General features: G+C 32.2%; 2 protein-coding genes across 6 annotated transcripts in view; one reads left to right on the top strand and one right to left on the bottom strand.

Moving 5' to 3' along the window:
- LOC111798014 (PHD finger protein ALFIN-LIKE 7-like) overlaps positions 1-2,975 on the bottom strand; it is a 6,115-nt gene extending 3,140 nt beyond the window's left edge. The window contains exons 1-3 of one of the 4 annotated variants that reach the window (XM_023680965.1): positions 2,554-2,975; positions 2,428-2,460; positions 173-401 (exon numbers count right to left, since the gene is read on the bottom strand). In XM_023680965.1, the coding sequence (XP_023536733.1) occupies positions 173-401; positions 2,428-2,460; positions 2,554-2,716 (425 nt within the window). In that variant the 5' untranslated portion in view covers positions 2,717-2,975. The remainder of the gene's footprint in view (positions 1-172; positions 402-2,427; positions 2,461-2,553) is intronic. The other 3 variants (XM_023680981.1, XM_023680958.1, XM_023680973.1) reach the window with 3 other exon arrangements.
- Positions 2,976-5,992: 3,017 nt separating this feature from the next.
- Positions 5,993-13,488, top strand: LOC111798002 (uncharacterized protein YacP). 2 transcript variants are annotated; one of them, XM_023680938.1, is made up of 10 exons: positions 5,993-6,404; positions 6,715-6,783; positions 6,864-6,988; positions 7,101-7,261; positions 7,431-7,500; positions 8,654-8,708; positions 9,123-9,206; positions 10,277-10,315; positions 11,918-11,964; positions 13,149-13,488. In XM_023680938.1, exons 1-10 carry the CDS (start codon positions 6,234-6,236, stop codon positions 13,252-13,254), a joined length of 927 nt encoding a protein of 308 aa, XP_023536706.1. In that variant the 5' UTR covers positions 5,993-6,233; the 3' UTR covers positions 13,255-13,488. The 2 variants fall into 2 exon arrangements, with proteins under 2 accessions (XP_023536706.1, XP_023536715.1); XM_023680947.1 differs by lacking the exon at positions 11,918-11,964.
- The last annotated feature ends 5,801 nt before the right edge of the window (positions 13,489-19,289 follow it).

Genomic DNA, 19,289 nt, shown 5'->3' with positions numbered 1-19,289 from the left:
TATATATATATATATATATATATATATATATATATATATATATATATATATATATATATATATATATATATATATATATATATATATTTATAAAAGTAAAAAGACAGCAGCATTAATGCTGAAAAATGTCTTATAAAGAATTCATAATGGTCACAAAAGTAATGTTGCAAACCTTTCATTCTTCCCAAATCCAAAACGAGCACCAAAATAGAATGCAACAGCAAGCAACCATGAATCACTGTGAACTGCAACCAGCGATAACCAATCTTTCTCCTGCATCCCATCCCTCGCAAAGTTTATGCCTAATGCTGGTTCCGGGAGCTCAGGGGGCACCTCCTCCACAGGCAAGTTAACTTCCCACGTTTCATTTGGAAGTCCATAGAGACACAGGTTCTCCTTCTCTATAAGCATGACAAGAATTGTCTCGGACAAATATAAGAAATTCTTTCTTTAATCCTCAATACATCTCAAATTAAACTCAAGAAAACTTGTATTACTCTATCAGATATTTTCAGCTACAAAGTAACAATTAAAAGAAAAAAAGGTAATGTGATCAACGACAGGATAGTCAGCCAACATGACATCCCTCAAGATGCCAATCAAGGTTAACCTCCATATTTAGAACTGAGGGTGTCCAGAAAGTCAATATTGGAGGACCACTTTCAACTGCCCGTCCATGTCATATAGTGAAATCATCTCATTCATTCAGTAGAAGAACTGGGGTGACTAAGTAGAAGTTGAACATAACATGATTTCAAAATTGTAAGATTTTAATTGGAAGAGGTTGTCACCGTAATAATAACTGTAATATAAAAATGATAAATAATATAAAAAACGTAACATTGGATATCAAGTTAAGGTTGATGCAGCATTCCACTCATGAAAAGAACTCATTACCTCAGTATAAAATATTAGCATTACACGAAGAAATTATACGTAAATCTAACACAACTTCTAAAAACTAAGAAATAAGCCAACCATCCCACCATAAATGAATAAAATCTTCATATCAAGATAAAAATTGCATAATAAGTGCGCATGGTAGAAGATAGAATCTAGGAGATGGATTACCCTCCACTACATTTCAGGTGAGGGGGAAAAACATGACCTTCAAATCAATACAATTATATCATCGAACTTCATTCTCAATGAAGGGAAGGAGAAAGGTAACAATTAACAAAGCAGGTGGTTGGATTAAATGGTTGAAGAGAAAGTTACAATTTGTTAAAAAAAGATTTATTTAGTTCTCATAAATGCTAAGCAAACACGAAAGAAGATGAACAGAAAGAAATTTTCAGATTTAACAAATCTATAACTATAAACATCATAATGAATGTCTGCAAAATAGGTCAACAGAAAAGGCAGAAGTAAAAGAATCCTATCCACCTCTTCAGAACTAGCCTTAAGTAGATATAGTCGCAAACAATGAACTCCATCAATATAATAAATAAAACGAGGAAATGATAATTACATAGAGAGCTCCCCACACGGTACATTTTCTAAAGATTTCTTTTGAATCAGGCAAATCATGGATGTGGACAGAAAAGGAGGATCAAATGCATTCATATAATAAGTTTTACATAAAAAGAACTTTGGGAGTGAAGAAATAGCAAAGAGAAGGGAAAATAAGAAGAAAAGATTCCAAAAACAACAATACCCAAAGCACACATCCAGTTCAGTCATGGGAATCGTAGTTTCAAATTTGTGTATGTCATTATCCAAAATGTTACTTATAGAGGTGCAGAAACCAAGGGAACATAATTAGAAGTTAAAACATCCCGTGTAATGCACTAACAAAATAAAAAACAACCAGTTAAATAGATAGACATATATGCAATATGTTTCACTCTCCAACCTCCCATTTATGAGATTCAAAATTTGTGACTGTGTGAGCTCATTCACTTGTTATTGAATATCCACCGTAATCAAATTTAGCCAGTTACTCGAAGCATTTATTCTGTTATGCTCAGCTCTACCCTAAGGGTTCAAAGAGCGCATAAATATCTCCAGTTCTACCACAGCCCAGGACCCCAAATACTTCCAAACAGCTGAATTTAGCAATGAAGTTGGAGAAAACAATCGTCGGGCACATCCCACGCACAGAAGAAATATTATTCAGATAGACTTGCAACATTAAGCCTAAAAAAAACACCAGTTCGATGTAGAGAGCTAGCTAGCAAATAACAATGTATTAAAAACATCAAAAAAAAAAAAGAAAACAATTCAGTAGCAAAACTAAAGATAAGACAGTTTTAAAGAGACACGCCTAGAATACTTCATCAAAATGAAAAAACAAATTCAACCCACTGAACAAACGGAATTCAAGACCACGAACAAGCGTAAGAACTAGAAAATAGCGAACGATACATTTCTGAACACTAATTAAGACAGACATCAAGAGAACGATAGAAGAGAAAGAAAACCCACCAGGATCGCACTGCTGGTAAAACTTCTCAACATCTGCAAAAACTCAAATAAAAATGAAAAAAAAAAAAAAAAGATTAAAGTGCTGGAATTCGTACAGAAACAACTACACAGTCAGCCAACATCTACCACGAACAACACAAACAGAGTAAAGATGAAGAGCGGAAGCAGGAAGAAGAAAAAAGATGAAGAGACCCGCGGTGAGGGCTTTGATCAAGCCGGCACGTCTGCCTTTAAAGTCGCTGTAGACCTCATCCACTGTACGGGGTATTGGGTGCGGCATTCCCTCCATTATCTGTCTAAAACGAGCCGCGAACTGAGAGAATTAGGGATTTCAGTATGGATTCAGCTGATGAAACTGCAAATTTCTTCAGAAGAAGAGAGGGAATTGAGCTATGTAACGAGTAGTTGAAGCAAAGAAGAAGAAAAATTGAACGGACACTTTTAGGGTTTGTTGGTTTTTCAATGTAATAATTCGACAAAGAAAGAGAGAGAGAGAGAGAGAAGAGGAGGGAGAATGTCAGTTTATTTTCAATTTACTGACGGATACAGCCGGTAGTAATTTGATGGCTAATGTTTTGCTATTTGCTAAATGACAGACCATTAAAATATTTTTTTAATATTTCCTTTTTTTTTTTCTTTTTCTTTTTCTTTTTTCTTTTTCTTTTTTTCCTTCTCGATTTATAATAATTCTCAACCTTCTTCTTTTAGTACAAAATATTCCTCAACCTTCCACAGTTTTTAATAAATTAATAAATATTTTGTCTAATAAAATATTTTTAAATTTTCTAACATTTCAATCAACCTTAACTTAAAAAAAAAAAATCAAAATATTCTTAAATATTCAAATTATATATATATATATATATATATATATATATATATATTATTACATTAATTTTAAATGAAAATCGTTAAAAGAAAAAACTCTTCAAATTTGAACTTTAAAAATTTCACTAACATCCTTAATTTTTCAAAAATAATCCTTAAAAAAAATAATCATAAGCTTTTAAAAATAGCATTGATATTTTTTAATTTTTAATAAATTATTTTAAAAAGTTATTTTTGTTAATATATGCATGGAAATCATTTATCTACATTATAGATCATTTTTCAGTCTAACATTTCTCTCTTTTTTCTTTTCTTTTTTTCTTATATATTATATTAAATAAAGAAAAACACTCTCATTTATTATTAACATTTTTAGACGCAAATAGTCAATTTTATTTCAAATGCTAGAAATAAATTAGATAGTTGGGTATTGAAGATTCTTAAATTTGTATTTTGTAAATGCTAGAAAATGAGATTATTTGACTTTTAAAATGAGAAAAAAAAATAAGAAAAAAATTTAGAGATTGAAGAAGGAAAGAAGGAGATTAAAAAGGTACTTAAGAAACGAAAAAAAAAATAATAAATAAGAATTTTTTTTAAGTCGAACACATTAAATGTTATTTTTGAAAGTTTACTGAAATGTATTTGAAAATCCATGAAGCTTGTTGAACAAAAATTCGATCCAAAAGAGAAACGCGTAAGTTGATAGAGAAGAAGAAAACCAAGAAGTTGGCACATGTTCTAGTGTTGGAAATAAGGTTTTAAGTTGTGACTTTATCCTAGTCTCTAGCTTAGTGGTCTATTCTATATGGAAAAGATAAGCTGGCCTCTTGTGCTTAAGCCTACAGTCTTGGCTTTTAGTTAGGTTAATTTATATTTAAATGTAATTCCAACCGCGAGATATTTCTATTTATATTCATATCTTTGTTTTCTTTTATTGTTGATAAGATAAGGAATCAACTACAAGGGGAATAAGATTCGGATTACCTTGTTGATCGAATATTTCAAGGCAAGAATATTGTTTGAGATCCGAATCACTCCACAAGCAAGATCGATTATGTCTAGCTTGAATGATTCTTGTTGATCAAATATTTCAACGCAAGAACACTTGATTGAGATTCGAATCACTCCACAAGCAAGATTGATCATGTCGAGCTTGAATGATTCTACATGCAACCTAAACTACATAGAATTGCAAAGAAACTTAGTCATTGGGTAAAGAATAGCACAAATGCTTCTTTTTCTGTTTTTTCCAAGTCTACTATATATAGCCTCAAAATGAAACTACTAAGGACATTCCAAGAGTTTAACATTCATACTTAATGGTCATAATTAAATACTTAAGGACCATAATTAACCATTATGTAATTGTAAACTAAATTAAATTAAAAGTCTTAAAATACAATAATGGTAACCCACCCAAGATTTATAACAATCAAACTTCATTCATCTTCAATGTGGCATGAATTGCTTGATAATTTTGACAACATTTTCTTCACATCTTCATTGAAGTATATTGTATGATTGATGTCTCTTGGTTCATATCAATTGTTCTCTTCCCGTTGAAGATAGTTGGATGCCGTTTTTAGGACGAGAGCTGGTCTTAGTCCTTTAGACTTGTAAGTCGGAAAATAAGTGTGTGAAATCCCACATCTCTTTAATAGACGCGTTTTAAAACAGTGAGGATGATGGCGATATGTAATAAGTCAAATCAGACAATATCTGCTAGCGGTGAGCTTAGACGGTTATAAAGTGCGTGTCACAGTTATCCTTATTCCAAGTGTATTGGATGTAGTGGCTGTGTGTCCATTTTGTTCAAATCATGTTTATAGTGGTGGAATGTAATTTCCAAATTCTAGCATTTTCATGCGTAATTAGGTCTTTACTCTTTTTGTCAATACGAGGGTTCAAAATCATGTTTACACTTTTCATGGCTAAAATATCACAAAATATATTAAAGCGGGTGTGACTAATTGTCAATTATTTATACTCAGTAATAAGCCACTAAAGTTGTGGTTGTTTCTTATTAGCTTTTAGCTTGTAACATTGTTTTTTTTAAATCGTTCTCAATTCATTTTCTCACTCACGTTTTCTAAAACATTTTTCTCAAACGTGACTCGAGCTCCATCATACATCAAGGATTGTCGGCAAACTTCAACTTTTGCACGACTGACTTGTTTATTAAATTAGAATATAATGTCTGTAAGACAACCTCGTTGAGAATCGTTTGAGTTTCACATCAACTAAATAAAAGGAAAAAAAAAAAAGTATGTAGGTAAGTGACACTATCTCTATCGGTATAAAACATTTTTTAGAAACCAAAAGAAAAGTTGTAAAAGTGTTCTGGTATTTGACGTTGGTGTACAATTTTATACAGGTTCGAGATTCAAATCTTTGATCTTTGTAGTAAAAATCACAAGAACTATATAAGAAGCGGAAATACAATCACAAACATTTATCTTATACTATTTTGAATTTCAATGTAATTTATAAACTTTTCACGTTTTATTTACCCTTTTTATAGTGGGCGAGAAAAAAATTACCTATACTTTAGCCAGTATTTATTTATTTATTTATTAAAACTCATAAAAAATATAATCGTTAAAATTTTATTTCATCCGAATAAATTCGACCTCACATTTATTAAACTAAAAAATATTAAATATTGTAATTTTACAAAAAAAAAAAAAAAAAAAAAAAAAAAAAAAAAAAAAAAANACAATAGAGAATGTCAGGATGATGTGTGGCTGATTTAGCGACTGCCATACCATCGTCTTCCCGCGATCACCTAAAACGGAATGAAAGACCACAGAGAAACAGCGACTGTATCTGTGTAAGTGGAGAAGTTCAGCCGGAGCAGTGGCGGAGCTCAGCCTGGGAAAATTACCGTCAATATGTGAATCGCAGGGATCGCGACGAATTCTTTTGCAAAGTGAAAGTCTCTGTTGTCATGGAGGTTTTTTCTTCAACTTGAATTTATGGAGGTCGTCGGCTCAGTGAAATTGTTTTCATCGTCACCAACGAACACAGTTTCAGGCTTGTGTTACTCTCCCTCCTCTTATACTTCCTTGTTTTCTCCCAAAAAGAAGAAGAAGAAGAAGAATTTCCTTGTAGTTTCCAAAAGCAAAAAGCAGCCACAAAGTCCATCGGTGATTATGCTTCCAACTATTTTCATTTCTTTGCTCCAATTCAGGCTTACTTTTGTTGAAAAGTAGCTAGGTCTTCTGCTTTGCCGGACCACAGTATTTGTAGTTTGTACATTCATTATTCACTTGGCGATAACTGATAATCTGCGGTCTAAGTTTCTGATATTATTTTATTAAACACAGTGCTCCGCCATTTTTGTGGATGGCCATTTGTTGGAGACCGTAGGGGTACACTAGTTATGCGTGAAAATCCGGTTCTGTTAACCGATAGATTAATAATTTTGTACAAAACCTAACTGGCTTTTAGCTGCAGGGTGATTCTGATCCTCCGAGAATTACGTCAAATCTGAAGCAGAATTTGCAGTTTCTGAAATTATGGAAGGTATGTCTGGTGGTTCTGCTGCAACATTTTCAACCAATTCGAGTATTTATAGTGCTCTCTCATATTACAAAGATCTTTAGGACTTCCAAAAGCGAAAATCTAGCGCACCCAAGCCTGCTACTAGTTACCGGAAGAAGAAGGTAGAGAAGGAGGACCTCCCCGGAGATACGGAGCTTTATCGTGATCCCACATTGACTCTTTACTAGTAAATCTCTTTTTAAGAAATTTGTTTCATAACATTTTGCATTTCAACCATGACATAATTGGAAAGTTGCTGGGACGAGTGCTGCTCTTAATGTCTTTTATTTACCTGACAGTACCAACCAGGGTATAGACAATACAGTTCCTGTCTTGCTGGTTGATGGTTATAATGTGTGTGGCTATTGGGTGAAGCTTAAGAAGCATTTTATGAGCGGGAGACTTGATGTAGCCCGCCAAAAGCTAATTGACGAGCTTATTACATTCAGTATGCTGAGAGGTTTGCGGCTTGCCCCTTCTTTTCTTCCTAAAAAACGAGTCCTGATCCTTGGGTTATAGACTTGTTGGTTTATAGTGTAGATTTTCCTTAATGTTTATCGATTTTTATGGGATACTTCTTTATTGTTTTGTTGCCATTGTCCTCGATTACATACTTGAAACATTTATAGAGGTGAAAGTGGTAGTTGTATTTGATGCGATGCTGTCTGGACTCCCGACACACAAGGAAGACTTTGCTGGGTAATTCTATGATCTACAATGTAGCCTCTTTAATCTATATAATCTTATGTTTGCTGCTAATCTTTTGTCAGTAGATGTGCATTTGGGATTTGGTGTTCATGTGGTTTATATTTGCAAGCTCAATGTCCATGAAAATAAATTAATAAATTTGGGAGACAATGAATTAGTTGCATAAGAAAAAGGGATATCTGCATGGAAGATATAGTTCGTTTAGATGGTTTATGAAACGTAAGTCAGGTCTTCTGCAGCATTAAACCAATATCAGCTTGAAGAAAGGGTGAAAGAGCTCCTATCTTCTTCTTCAGGCGTTTTTCCTAAAAACTTTCCATTTATGCACGATGGAAAAAGATGGTTCATATTTGTTTAGTATGTTAAGTGTAACTATGTATAGATCATTTCAGACAAGTTAGAACTCAATACCTTAAAAGACGACTGCAAAAAAAAAAAAAAAAAAAAAAAAAAAAAAAAAAAAAAAAAAAAAAAAAAAAAAAAAAANAGAAGATTTGTTTTGTCTTGATGTTTTCATAGACCTTCTCAGTTCCAAGTGCAGGAAATTTAATCAAGAAACACTTTCAGTTTAAGACTTTAGACCTCTTGATGACCACGGGGATGAGGATATGCCACACCAAGGGCAATGAAAATTGTCATGGAATGTGATACTCACGGTCTTATATCAATGGGGCTTGAAGTCTTTTTTGGGGACTTCTTGGTGGGCAATCCCAGTCTCCTATTGGGTAAAGTCCTACTGAGGGCTTATCTAATGGTTTGCATAATCACGGAATCTTTCAACTCATGAAAGAAATGCATTTTCAAAGTCTTACTTTTACTTTATATTAGGTATAAAATTGAATTTTTTTATTGCTGATTGTTTTGAGTTTGATATTTCAAGTCCGCTTAATCTAAAAGAATAAATAATTTTCCTTTTCATATTTAGTTAACAAATATAACTTTGAGGATGCTCTTCGATGTGTGTTGTTAATGGTTTCCCTTGGAAAACAAGCACTTATTGTGAGAATGAATTATGCTTCAGGTCCTTATTTCCTAACGTGACTTTTTACTCTGCATACTTAGCAGCCAAATTGTTCAATAGAAGAGAGATAAATCTATTTATTGGCTCACATAAGTACTTAAAATTGTATAATCGTTCTTGCAGAATTGATGTGGTTTATTCAGGTGAGTCATGTGCAGATACGTGGATTGAAAAAGAGGTAACATAAGAGTTCATGAATAAGATCCTGTAACCGTGGCAAAAAACAATAGAATAAAATCTACTTCTCCATGTAAAGCATGTATCCTAATAAAAAAATGTAAAAAGCAAGTTGCAGTTTGCTAAGAAGCAAGGTTATTGTGCTTGTCTTGAAAACTTATGGATGGGGATTTGTAATATATACAGCTGGTCCTTCACTCTTGACCTTTCAATTTGAGGAGCGGTTTGAATGAGAAAAAAATCTTGTACCAATAGATTTGAAATCACGTCTATAATTTGCAATGAGCTGGTTGCTTTATTTCCCGTTCTGGTCATCAGATTTTTTTTCTTTTGAAAGACCATGCTCGATGTCTTAGAACATTATCTTTGAAACTCTTTTGGTTTTTCTTATCAATATCTTTTGCTTGAGTTGCAGGTAGTTGCTCTGAGGGAGGATGGATGTCCCAAAGTTTGGGTAGTGACTTCTGATATCTGTCATCAGCATGCAGCACATGGAGCAGTATGTTTTCCTTATTGTTTGGGTATCACTGTGTCGTGCACGAACTTTTTCTGACATGGACAAAGGATATAATTTTTTTTTTTTTCTGATATGTTTAGGACTTCTCATCAGTTATTTAGATTGTTCTCTTTCATATTTGTTAATTCGTATATTTGTTTTTAGATAGAATATACTTTTGGTTTTTGGGATTTGATCTTAATTTCTATTTGGACTTTTGGGTTTTCAGAACTTATACTTTTTGTCATGGATATTTGAATTTATTTTTTTATTTGGTTTGTGAGATTGCAAAAGTGATATGTCTGATCAAATCTGATTTTTAATTGGTTCTTATAGTTTGAATTTGGCTGCTAAATGATTCCTTAGTAGGGTTCGCTGGCAGTTAAAATATGATGACTAAACTTTACTGATATGTATTTTTTTTAAATGAGTTGAATACTTTTAATCATTTTTTTTTTCAACTTAAGGACTAATTAGAAAGCAATTTCAAACTTCAAGGACCAATTATAAATCAAAATCTCAGGGACGAAACACGTCACTTTTAAATCAAGAGCTAAATAGAAATTAAATTCAAATCTCAAGTACCAATAGTGTAATTTACCCTTTTATTCTTATTTCACACCAGGTTGTGCTAAACTGTCAACCATAAGGGTCATTCCTTACGAAAAGAGTAAAAAAAGAAGAATATCGTTGACTTGTCTTTCTTGTGGTCTAAAGTGGCAAGCTAGAAATTTGGATAGATGACTTTGAGGGTGTAGATACCAATTATGCTAGTCACCTATTTAAGATTTACATATTCTCCAGTATTTTGGACCTATGTTACTTCGTCTGAACAATCCTGGTAATTAGCATATATTGTTGCTCCACTATTTGAAACAGAATATATTGCTTTACTATGTTTTTTTCATCTCTCTGGATTTTGATTTTCCTTTTGTATCCTAAGATTATTATTATTATTATTATTATCATTATTCCTTTTTTTTTTTCTTGCATGTAATTTTGTATTTATTGTTTCGTTTGGTTGTTAAGGCCACCATTCTATTTATGGCTGAAAAAACTATGTTGATTTTCAGGGAGCCTTTATTTGGAGTTGCAAGGCCTTAGTTACTGAGGTGAGAACAATCTAATTTTATTGGCGCATTCTTGTAGATTTTGGTGAGAAAATATCAATGTATTCACTGAACTCTCAGTTACAAGAAGATATAATTGGACGGAAGATACATAAGAGAAAAGCTAGCTAAAAAAGGGCCAAGAATATTAGCTAATAAAACGCGAGGTAAAATAATTCCAAGAATAAAATAAATCTACATCCCTTCAAGCTGGTTTGTATATACATATACATACAAACGAAGCTTGAAGTTAAAATCATCAAAACTTGTCCTTGATAATGCTTTAGTGAGGACGTCGGCCTTTTGAAGGCGAGATGAAACATAATTCAATTCCACTATGTTACTAATGATCTTCTCAGTATGAAATGACGATTTATCTTTGTGTTTGTTCTGTAATGATGAATGAGGTTCTTTGCAATGTTGATGGCTGATTGACTATTGCAAAATATTTTGACTAAATTTTGGTATTAATCTTCAGCTCTGTCAAAAGTTCCTTCACGAATTTCCAAGGAAGAGCTATATATGCAACTTTTGGACTGCTTCTTGTTACAGTGACTTCTTTTTAACTTCCCCTAGTGACCCAGTTCCCCCAAACATAGGAGCAATAGCTAATTGTAGATCTTCGGTCAATTAATTCTCTCAATGAGGGGGCATGAAAGAAGAAAGGAGGATACCCCTAAGGTGAAGCCCCGATAAAGAGGCCAAGTCCCGACTCTGTTTCCAAAATTAATAATAAGCCTTGAAACTTTCGAAAATTTATTTTGACAATGTTGAAAAGAGTGTCCAACATTGTAGTTAACATGAGGCAGGGTGGATGCAGTGGTTTAGGCTGCTGGGGGCCTTAAGGTTTTCACGAAGCCTGTTCCCCTTGCAATATTGCAAGGAGACTGGCCTTGTCCATTTGACATTTAGGCATACATAATTTTAGTAGGTTTTTCTAGTGGAGTGTTATATGTCGATTATCATAAGAACATCTGCTTTATAGCTTCACATGAGTTAAACTACGGCTCATTTTGGCACAATCTTATGATAGAAACCAACTATATTGAAATTTAAAAGATAATGGAACTACAATGCAACTCCCCCTAGTAGTCGAGGTACTCGGAACCTTCCTTTCTTGAGTTGCTGCTCAAGCCAAAACCACGGGACAATTGCCTACCTTTCTCCTTCCCCACTCCCTCTACTTTTAATAAGCTACCACAACAACTTCTCTATCTAATTACTAATATACCTTTAATACTCTAATAATATTCATAATTTCATCCTAACGGCATTCCTATCCTCCTACCTTTTTTATTCTTTACTTGTTTATATGGACGATGGTAATCAAATGCTCTACCCTATTATCTTGTCTCAAAAATCTGGCCTCACGAATTATTTGTGCGTTCTATATGGCGAAGTTATTTTTGAATTCAACCCATCTAGTTAAGAGTAAAAAGGTTGTTACTTATGGAGCGCATAGCAGAATACTAAGACAAACTTGCTTTCCGTTTGTTTAAGCACAATGAGAGATGTGGATGGATTCTATTTTTTTTTCTACATGAACACAGTAATACTAGCAACGCATGGCACGTTATAGTTTATATTTTATTTATGTGACTGTAGATAAAAGCATCAAAAAAGGAGGTTGAAATGATGTTGCAAGAACACAGGTATGACTATTCAAGATGCAAATTTTACAGTATTTATGCAGATGAAATATAATAGGTTAGATGTTACCCCTAAAATCTGCTCCCATTTCTAATTTGGTCTATAAAATTTCAAAAACAATATTAGTCCCTCAAGTCTTAACAAGTTTTATAGTTCATGATGTGGAAATGTCAATAAAATTGAGAGAAATAAAGGGTTAAAAGCATTTCCAATCGTTAGAGAAGAAAGTAAGGAAAGATTATGGGATATCTTACTATTTTCTTTTTAACATTTACTATCGTAGATGTCTGGCTATTAGAAAATGAGTTGTCATTTTTCACTACGGAACTCATTTCAAAACTTGAGGATCAAGATAGAACTTTCTGAATTATAGGCCAAATTAGAAACAAGATTAAATCTTCATGAACCAAAATTATATTTTAACCAATATGATAGTGGGAGATCTTAGTAAAAGCTTTTGAACATTTAAGATTGTTGTTTTTGACTATTAGACAATGAGTTGTCACTTTTTCATTACAGAAATTATTTCAAAACTTGAGGGATTGAACTAAAACTTTTTAAATTATAAACCGAATCAGAAACAAGGTTAAAAGTCTAAGAACTAGAACTATTTTAACCAATATGATAGAACCTTAGGTTAGATATCTTCTGTACAATGCTTTTGCCTCTTCACTTTTCTGAATTTCGTTCAAGTTGTGATCTTCCTCACACCCACTTAGAAAATGAGTTCATTTCAAAACTTGAGGGATTAAAATTTAACTTTTTGAATTTATAGACCAAATTAGAAACATGGTTTTTTCTCTCGAGGACAAAAACTATATTTTAACCATTATGATAGAAATTTAGGCTTTTTTCCTTTTCAATTTGCTGAATTTCCCTCAAGTTGCGATCTTTCTCCTTGACAATAGAGTGTATTTGATTCCCATCCTCGAAGCGTAAATGCCCAGCCCTTCCATCCTGCAAGACGAACCTTGCACTTTATACCATCCATATAAACCTTTAAGATTTCCCTACCCTCTAATTGGTGGGATCACCAATACTGTTATTGTTCAATAGTGACAATTGTTACTTCAACGCATTTACAGACTTGGAAGTTGGAACGTATTTTAGCATTCTCTAACATGACATATCTTTTAATAAGAAGAGTGGTGGCAACTACCATAAATATCCTGCTCTCGTTTTTCAGATCGACATCTTTCCAGGGGAAATTGTTAAAGCATAATCTCGATTCAGAAGTTGTCAATGCTCTCAATGATCTGAAAAGGAAGCTAAACGAAAATGAATCGAAGTAGATGGGAAGTTTATTTGTTTCTATACTTGTTTTCTCTAACTCCATTCTTTTTACTTGATTACCTCATGTTCATAGTCATGTCCGAATCTGTTTCAACTCATACCTGTTTCAAGCTGATCAATGTAAGGATGAAATCACATTGTTTCTTTTTGCGTACAAATCCTCTAGATTTCTGACAGAAAACAACCATAAGTTTGTTGATATGCGATGAAGGTCTAGGTTCCCTAGCCTTTCTTAGTTCCAGGTGTAGGATCTTTATTTCCCAACAATAAAGAGAAACGTAGTAGTATTCATACATGACATGCTTTGCATATTTAAAATGTAGGAGATGGCACCCGCGAGAAGGAAATAAAAGAAGCCAGCTTTCTCATCTGTCTGCCTTACCGTTTTTAGAATGGCTTTTTGATTTGGCTTTGGCCCATTATTTAATGAAATAGAGCTACCACCACCGCATTTGAAACTCATGAGTTAATGAAAAGTACTGGTCATTTATGTTGTCGGGTTTAAGAGATTTTATGGAAAAATTGTGACTATCTATCTTGTGCAGAAAGTTATTCCAGAAAATAGGATGGTTTTTGACGTGTTTGATAGCTGGTAAGGCTATAAATGTTGAAGATGCTACCCCAATTTATGTAATTTTGTGCTTTCAATAATTTCAAGATGCTTTAGGGGATGATTGACTGATACTAAAAGTACGAGTTTATGAAGTTTGGGATTGAGAATCTTAGATTTATGCCCTCTCTATTTGGATTGTGTAAAGGAATTAGTTATGTAATAGCCTAAGCCCATCGTTACCAGATATTATCTTTGAGTTTCTTTAAGGCTTTTAAAAAACGTGTCTATTAGGGAGAAATTTTTACACCTTTATAAAAATTGGTTCGTTTTTCTTTCCATCCGATGTGGGATCTTGCAGATATAGATTAGTCTTCTTAACAAAACAAGTTCAATCAGATTTTGAGTTGAAATAACTATCTCAATCAAAAATAGGTTCTCCATTACGAAACAATACATTATACAACCCAAATCAAAATCAACCAACCAACCTATAAAATCTAAGGTGGAAGGAGATGCTAATCACATCAACCACAAGAAAAACATAAAAGACAAATGAGGAAGAAAAATCATAAGATTTGAAGAAAGAGAGAAAGAAAGTGAAGGGAATCACATGAAGAAGGTTGTAGGTTATATGTTTAAAATGAAAATGTGGGATTTTATGAAAGTCAATGAATGGCAGAAAAGCAGAAGAAGAACAAAAGAAAAGGGAACAAAGAATGAATCACGGGAAGCCTGTCTCACCTCCCCCACATTTAAACACAGCATATGCATATGAAAGAGAGAGAAACTGAAAGGTACAGATTATACAACAAACAATGAAAACAAAACAGAACAGAACAATACACAGAGAGGCTTAGAAAGTGAAAAAGAAAGAAAGAAAGAAAGAACACGAAGCAGATTGGATTGGATTGGATTGGTTGGTCTGGTCTGGTTGAAGTGTGTGTGTGTGTGTGCGCGCTTTCTAAGATCGAACAAACATTTAATGTAAAAGTCAGAAGGTCAACCTATTGTCAGAGTCAGAGTCGGAGTCAGAGTCATGGTCCTGGTCACACCCTCCTCCTCTTCTATATCCCTTCCCTTCCCTTCACTCTCTTTTCTGCTCTTCTGTTTGTGTTTATTTAATTCCACCGCCGCCGGTGGACCCCTCCCCCCTCCTCCGGCCATCGTCCTGTCCAGGTAGACCCCGACCTACAACTGTTATTAAACTACCTCAAAAGTCTTCCTTCTAACTTCTTACATAGGCAACATTTGGAAACAATTTTTTTAATATCTTTTTAACTTTTTATTTTTTCTAACGGTTTACACTTAATAGGGCTCATTTAAATCCCTTCAAACAAACCGACCCAATTCATACAATACCCAAATATTAACGACTTAAATACATCTTAATTGACACCTTTGTAACTGTTTAAGCCCACCGCTAATTAGCCGATATTGTTTTCTTTGGTCTATTATGTATCGTCATTAGTCTCACAGTTTTTAAACGTGTTTATTATAGAGAGATTTTTTCACACCCTTATAAGAAAATCTTCGTTTTTTTCTCTCTAACTAATGTAGGACATTATCTGCTATCGTGGGTTTGGATCCTTACAAATCTATTAGATACAATTTTTAAATCTAATCAACCGCTCCTTCCTTCTCCACTCCGTCCTTACCACGGTGACCCCAGTCCATCCGAGTCATCTCGACCCATTTTGTCCTTTCTTTTCAACACTCTCTTCCACTCCACTCACTCCACACCCAAATATCTCACACTACAAAACAAACACACACAAAAAAGAGAGAGAGAATTAAAGAGTCGGCAGAGAAATAAAGAATGAGAGACGATGGCCGGAAAGTGGCGGTTCGTCGGGACTCAAGTGGTGGATAGGAATGGGCCACGCCTGAAATTTTGGATTGTGATGCCTCAAACAAACACCACCAAAACATAATGACACCATTCCATTTCTTTTTGAATACAGAGAAGACCAAGTCCATATGCCCCTTAATTAATTAATTAATTATTATTATTTATTAGTCAAGTCCTTCTCCATATCCTTTATAGCTTTACCAAACTCCACCGTTTTTCTCTAACCCTAATTTACTCTAACAATCCAACAATGGAACTACTTCACTTCAATTCAATTCAATTCTTTGTTTGACCAACTAATTAATATACATATCATATCCCTCTCCTTATTCTTTAATATTTCCATGACCCCACTTGTTATTTTATGTACAACCATGGTTTAATTTCTCGAAGACCAAATCATAGACTTTCAATCATATGTGTGTATCGATATACTAAAAAAAAAATAATCATATATGCATAGAAATGACTGACACAAGTCACTAAACCAATTTGAACATAGCTTAGTAGATAAAACATGAATTATCGTCTCAAAGACCAATGGGTAATTGATTCTCAACGGGTTAAAACGTTATATTTTCGACTAAGCAGACAAAAGTTAGAATTTTTATCTTCCGTTTCACTCGATGAAAAATGGGTAAGATTCGAAATGAGTGATACTAAGATTAAAAATTTCCACTTTTTTGTTTTGTTTTAGTGGAGGTGAAAGAAAAGAATTGTTTTTTTTTAATTTGGGTGTCAAAAAGTTTTGATCTTTAGATATTATTTATAGTACTTTTTGAGTAATTAAGTTTTTGAGGGGAAAAAAAGGATTTAACTAAAAGAGAATATGACAAGACATGACGACAGCATTTGGATTCTTAAATATTTCAAACATTCAACCTGAGATATTGAGTTGAGATGTCCTCTCTAACCTCTCCCCCCTTGCTTCAGTTACTTGTCGAACAGGGCAATTAACCATCACTTTCTTCCATCCCTCAACCTCTTTTTTTTTGTCCACTCTCAATTTATATAACATGCGTTCAGAATCCAACTCTACGGAATTTTGTAGGTCGGAGAGTCTAGATTTGTGTAGCATGATCGAGAACAAAGTGAATTATACGTAACCCGAAAGTCTTAAGAGTTCGAGTTCGAGATTTGTAAAAAACAACCCAATAGTTATCGAGATAGAACACGAGAGATAAACAGTGGTCGACGTGCTTCATTAAGTTCTGTATCAATTTGTCTGTTTGTGATTGCAGAGTCTGTCTTAAAATCACCACTCGTTGCTCATTCACGTTTGCATATTTATCGAACACATACATGCATATGATTGTACGTTTCAACTACACGTAAGACAAAAGTCACTTGAATTGTTTGTGTATGACATTGTTTAAAAAGTCGTTGGTTCAATTATTGTGTACACATCCTATCAATTTTAGTTTGGTGTATAATATTTATTAGCCAACCCCATTCTTGAACTTAAATGAACCAAGACAAGATGGATATTCAATATATAATCATGGGCTATTTTCTTATTTATTTATTTTTTTTTTTTTAATTAAAAACAAGATAAGCTCTTTGTTTAATTTGAAATATTAGGTTAGAAATTATAACATTTAATAAAATTAAAAGTATATAACCAATAAAATTTGAATATTTATTGAAGCTATAAATAAAGTAATATATTTAATATATTTAATTAGTGAAAATAATTTAGTTCATAAATTTTAACTTTTTATTATTAAATTCAGGAAAAATATGTAAAACTTAAAAGAATAGTTTATTTTGACTTTAGGAACTAACTTATAATTTCACCAAAAAAAAAAAAAAAAAAAAAAAAAANAAAAAATCAAATTCCTTGCTTGATAAAGACAATCTAGTGTGATGGACAGTGTTGAAATTATCATAAGATTAGGATATTAATTTTTAAGTCGAAAAAAATCAATAGTTGAAAAAGGGAAGATTTGATGCTGTCTAATTAAAAGAAAAAAAGATAAATTTTGTAATGTTATGAACAAAAAAAAAAAAAAATTAAAATAAAACGGGTAGGAAATTATCGTCTTAATATGTATCTATAAAACAAAATTAGAATATATGATGTCAATAAAAATGACGAAATCTTAAATTTTCTTATGAAATTGTATAACAATTATTTAATTGTAATCGTTCATGTCCACCGCTAGTAAATATTGTCTGTTTTGGTTCTTTATTTGAAAATGTATCTTCTAGAAAAAAGTTTAAACACCTTTATAAGAATGTTTCAGTATTCTCTCCAACTAATGTGAGATCTCACATTAACATTCTTAACATTTCTTTGACAATATTTACTATATATTGAAAATATCGATGTTCGAAGATCTTGATAAAAATATAAACGTCTCTAAAGATATTTTAGTCGAGACTAAAAAAAACATATGGTTGGGTGGCCAAATAATGCATAGTATGACAATACCATGATAAAATCATAGGCATGCAAAAAAAAAAAAAAAAAAAAAAAAAAAAAAAAAAAAANCTCCTCAGATTGGTCGGTGTTTGTCCCACCTTAAATTTTATCTTTCTTTTTTTTTTTTTTTTTTTTTTTTTTTTTTTTTTTTTTTNCATCCAAAAGGCTTTATTTTCCTCTCCAATAATGCCTTAAAAAACAAAAATTGTGAGGGAAAAAGAAAAAAAAAAAGGAAAAAGAATTGTTTAATTAATGGATTGATTAAGAAATTAATAAATTTTCAACTAATCCAAAAAGAGACATTTTCCATCCTTTTTGTTTTTATTCTTAAGTCGTCACAAAATTCATTTACTTATAAACAGATAGAAGGGTCGGTCAAATTTGTATAAAAACAAGAATATTCGATTCATGAATATTCGTTCATTAATTTTAAATCTATTTTACTTTATATAATCAAATTAATTAAAAAGATTGTTAATGAGTTTTAAAAAATTATAATTAAAAGAATGCGTAGATTAGATTGATATTTAGTCATATAAGTCAAATTAGTATTCTAAATTGTATGATTTAATCACTTAAATTTTATATAATTTAGGTTCCTAGCCTTAGCATAGGGTTTCTCACCATTTCTCAATCTTTGACAACTCACGTACCATAATTTTATTTTAATTTTGTACAAATTAGTGTTTTAATAATATTAAATCAAATCTAACATGAAAATTCAATTCAATTAAGCGGGAGGTGGGTGAAATTTTTACCTAATTTTCTACATTTTAACGACTATATTTATAAAATTAACCTCAGCTTATATAGTTTCATTGTCAACTTGAATATAATTAAAGAATATAGCAGAAATAAGACGATTAATTTATTTAATCATTAAAATATTAACTTTTTACGATATGATATTATTTTCTAAAAATAAGAAGAAAAAAAAATTGTGATTATCCTTGGAAATTAGGTGGCGATTAAATGTGGTTTAATTAGTAAATATTCTGTAATTAATAGTATATGAATGCAACGAAATCAAGACATAAAACAAATTAAAAGTCAAAATGAGGTTTCTCGAAAGTATTAGCGTTATTATTATTATTTTTTTTTTTTTGGATTTTTCTTAAAATACAAAATAGGGGATTTAAATAATTGATTATAATTGAACTATATTTCTATTAGTGATAAATATTTAATTTATTTTGAAATGATATAA

The sequence above is a fragment of the Cucurbita pepo genome, chromosome LG01, assembly GCF_002806865.2.
Source record: "Cucurbita pepo subsp. pepo cultivar mu-cu-16 chromosome LG01, ASM280686v2, whole genome shotgun sequence".
NCBI lineage: Eukaryota > Viridiplantae > Streptophyta > Magnoliopsida > Cucurbitales > Cucurbitaceae > Cucurbita > Cucurbita pepo.
Note: the sequence above shows the minus strand (reverse complement) of the source record. Positions and strands in the feature narration are given on the sequence as shown.

Coding starts and splice junctions, on each gene's coding strand:
- LOC111798002 (XM_023680938.1), top strand. CDS start 6,234: ATGGAGGTCGTCGGCTCAGTGAAATTGTTTTCATCGTCACCAACGAAC. Junction 6,405..6,714: donor AGCAGCCACAAAGTCCATCG/GTGATTATGCTT, acceptor TTTTAGCTGCAG/GGTGATTCTGATCCTCCGAG. Junction 7,262..7,430: donor TACATTCAGTATGCTGAGAG/GTTTGCGGCTTG, acceptor AAACATTTATAG/AGGTGAAAGTGGTAGTTGTA.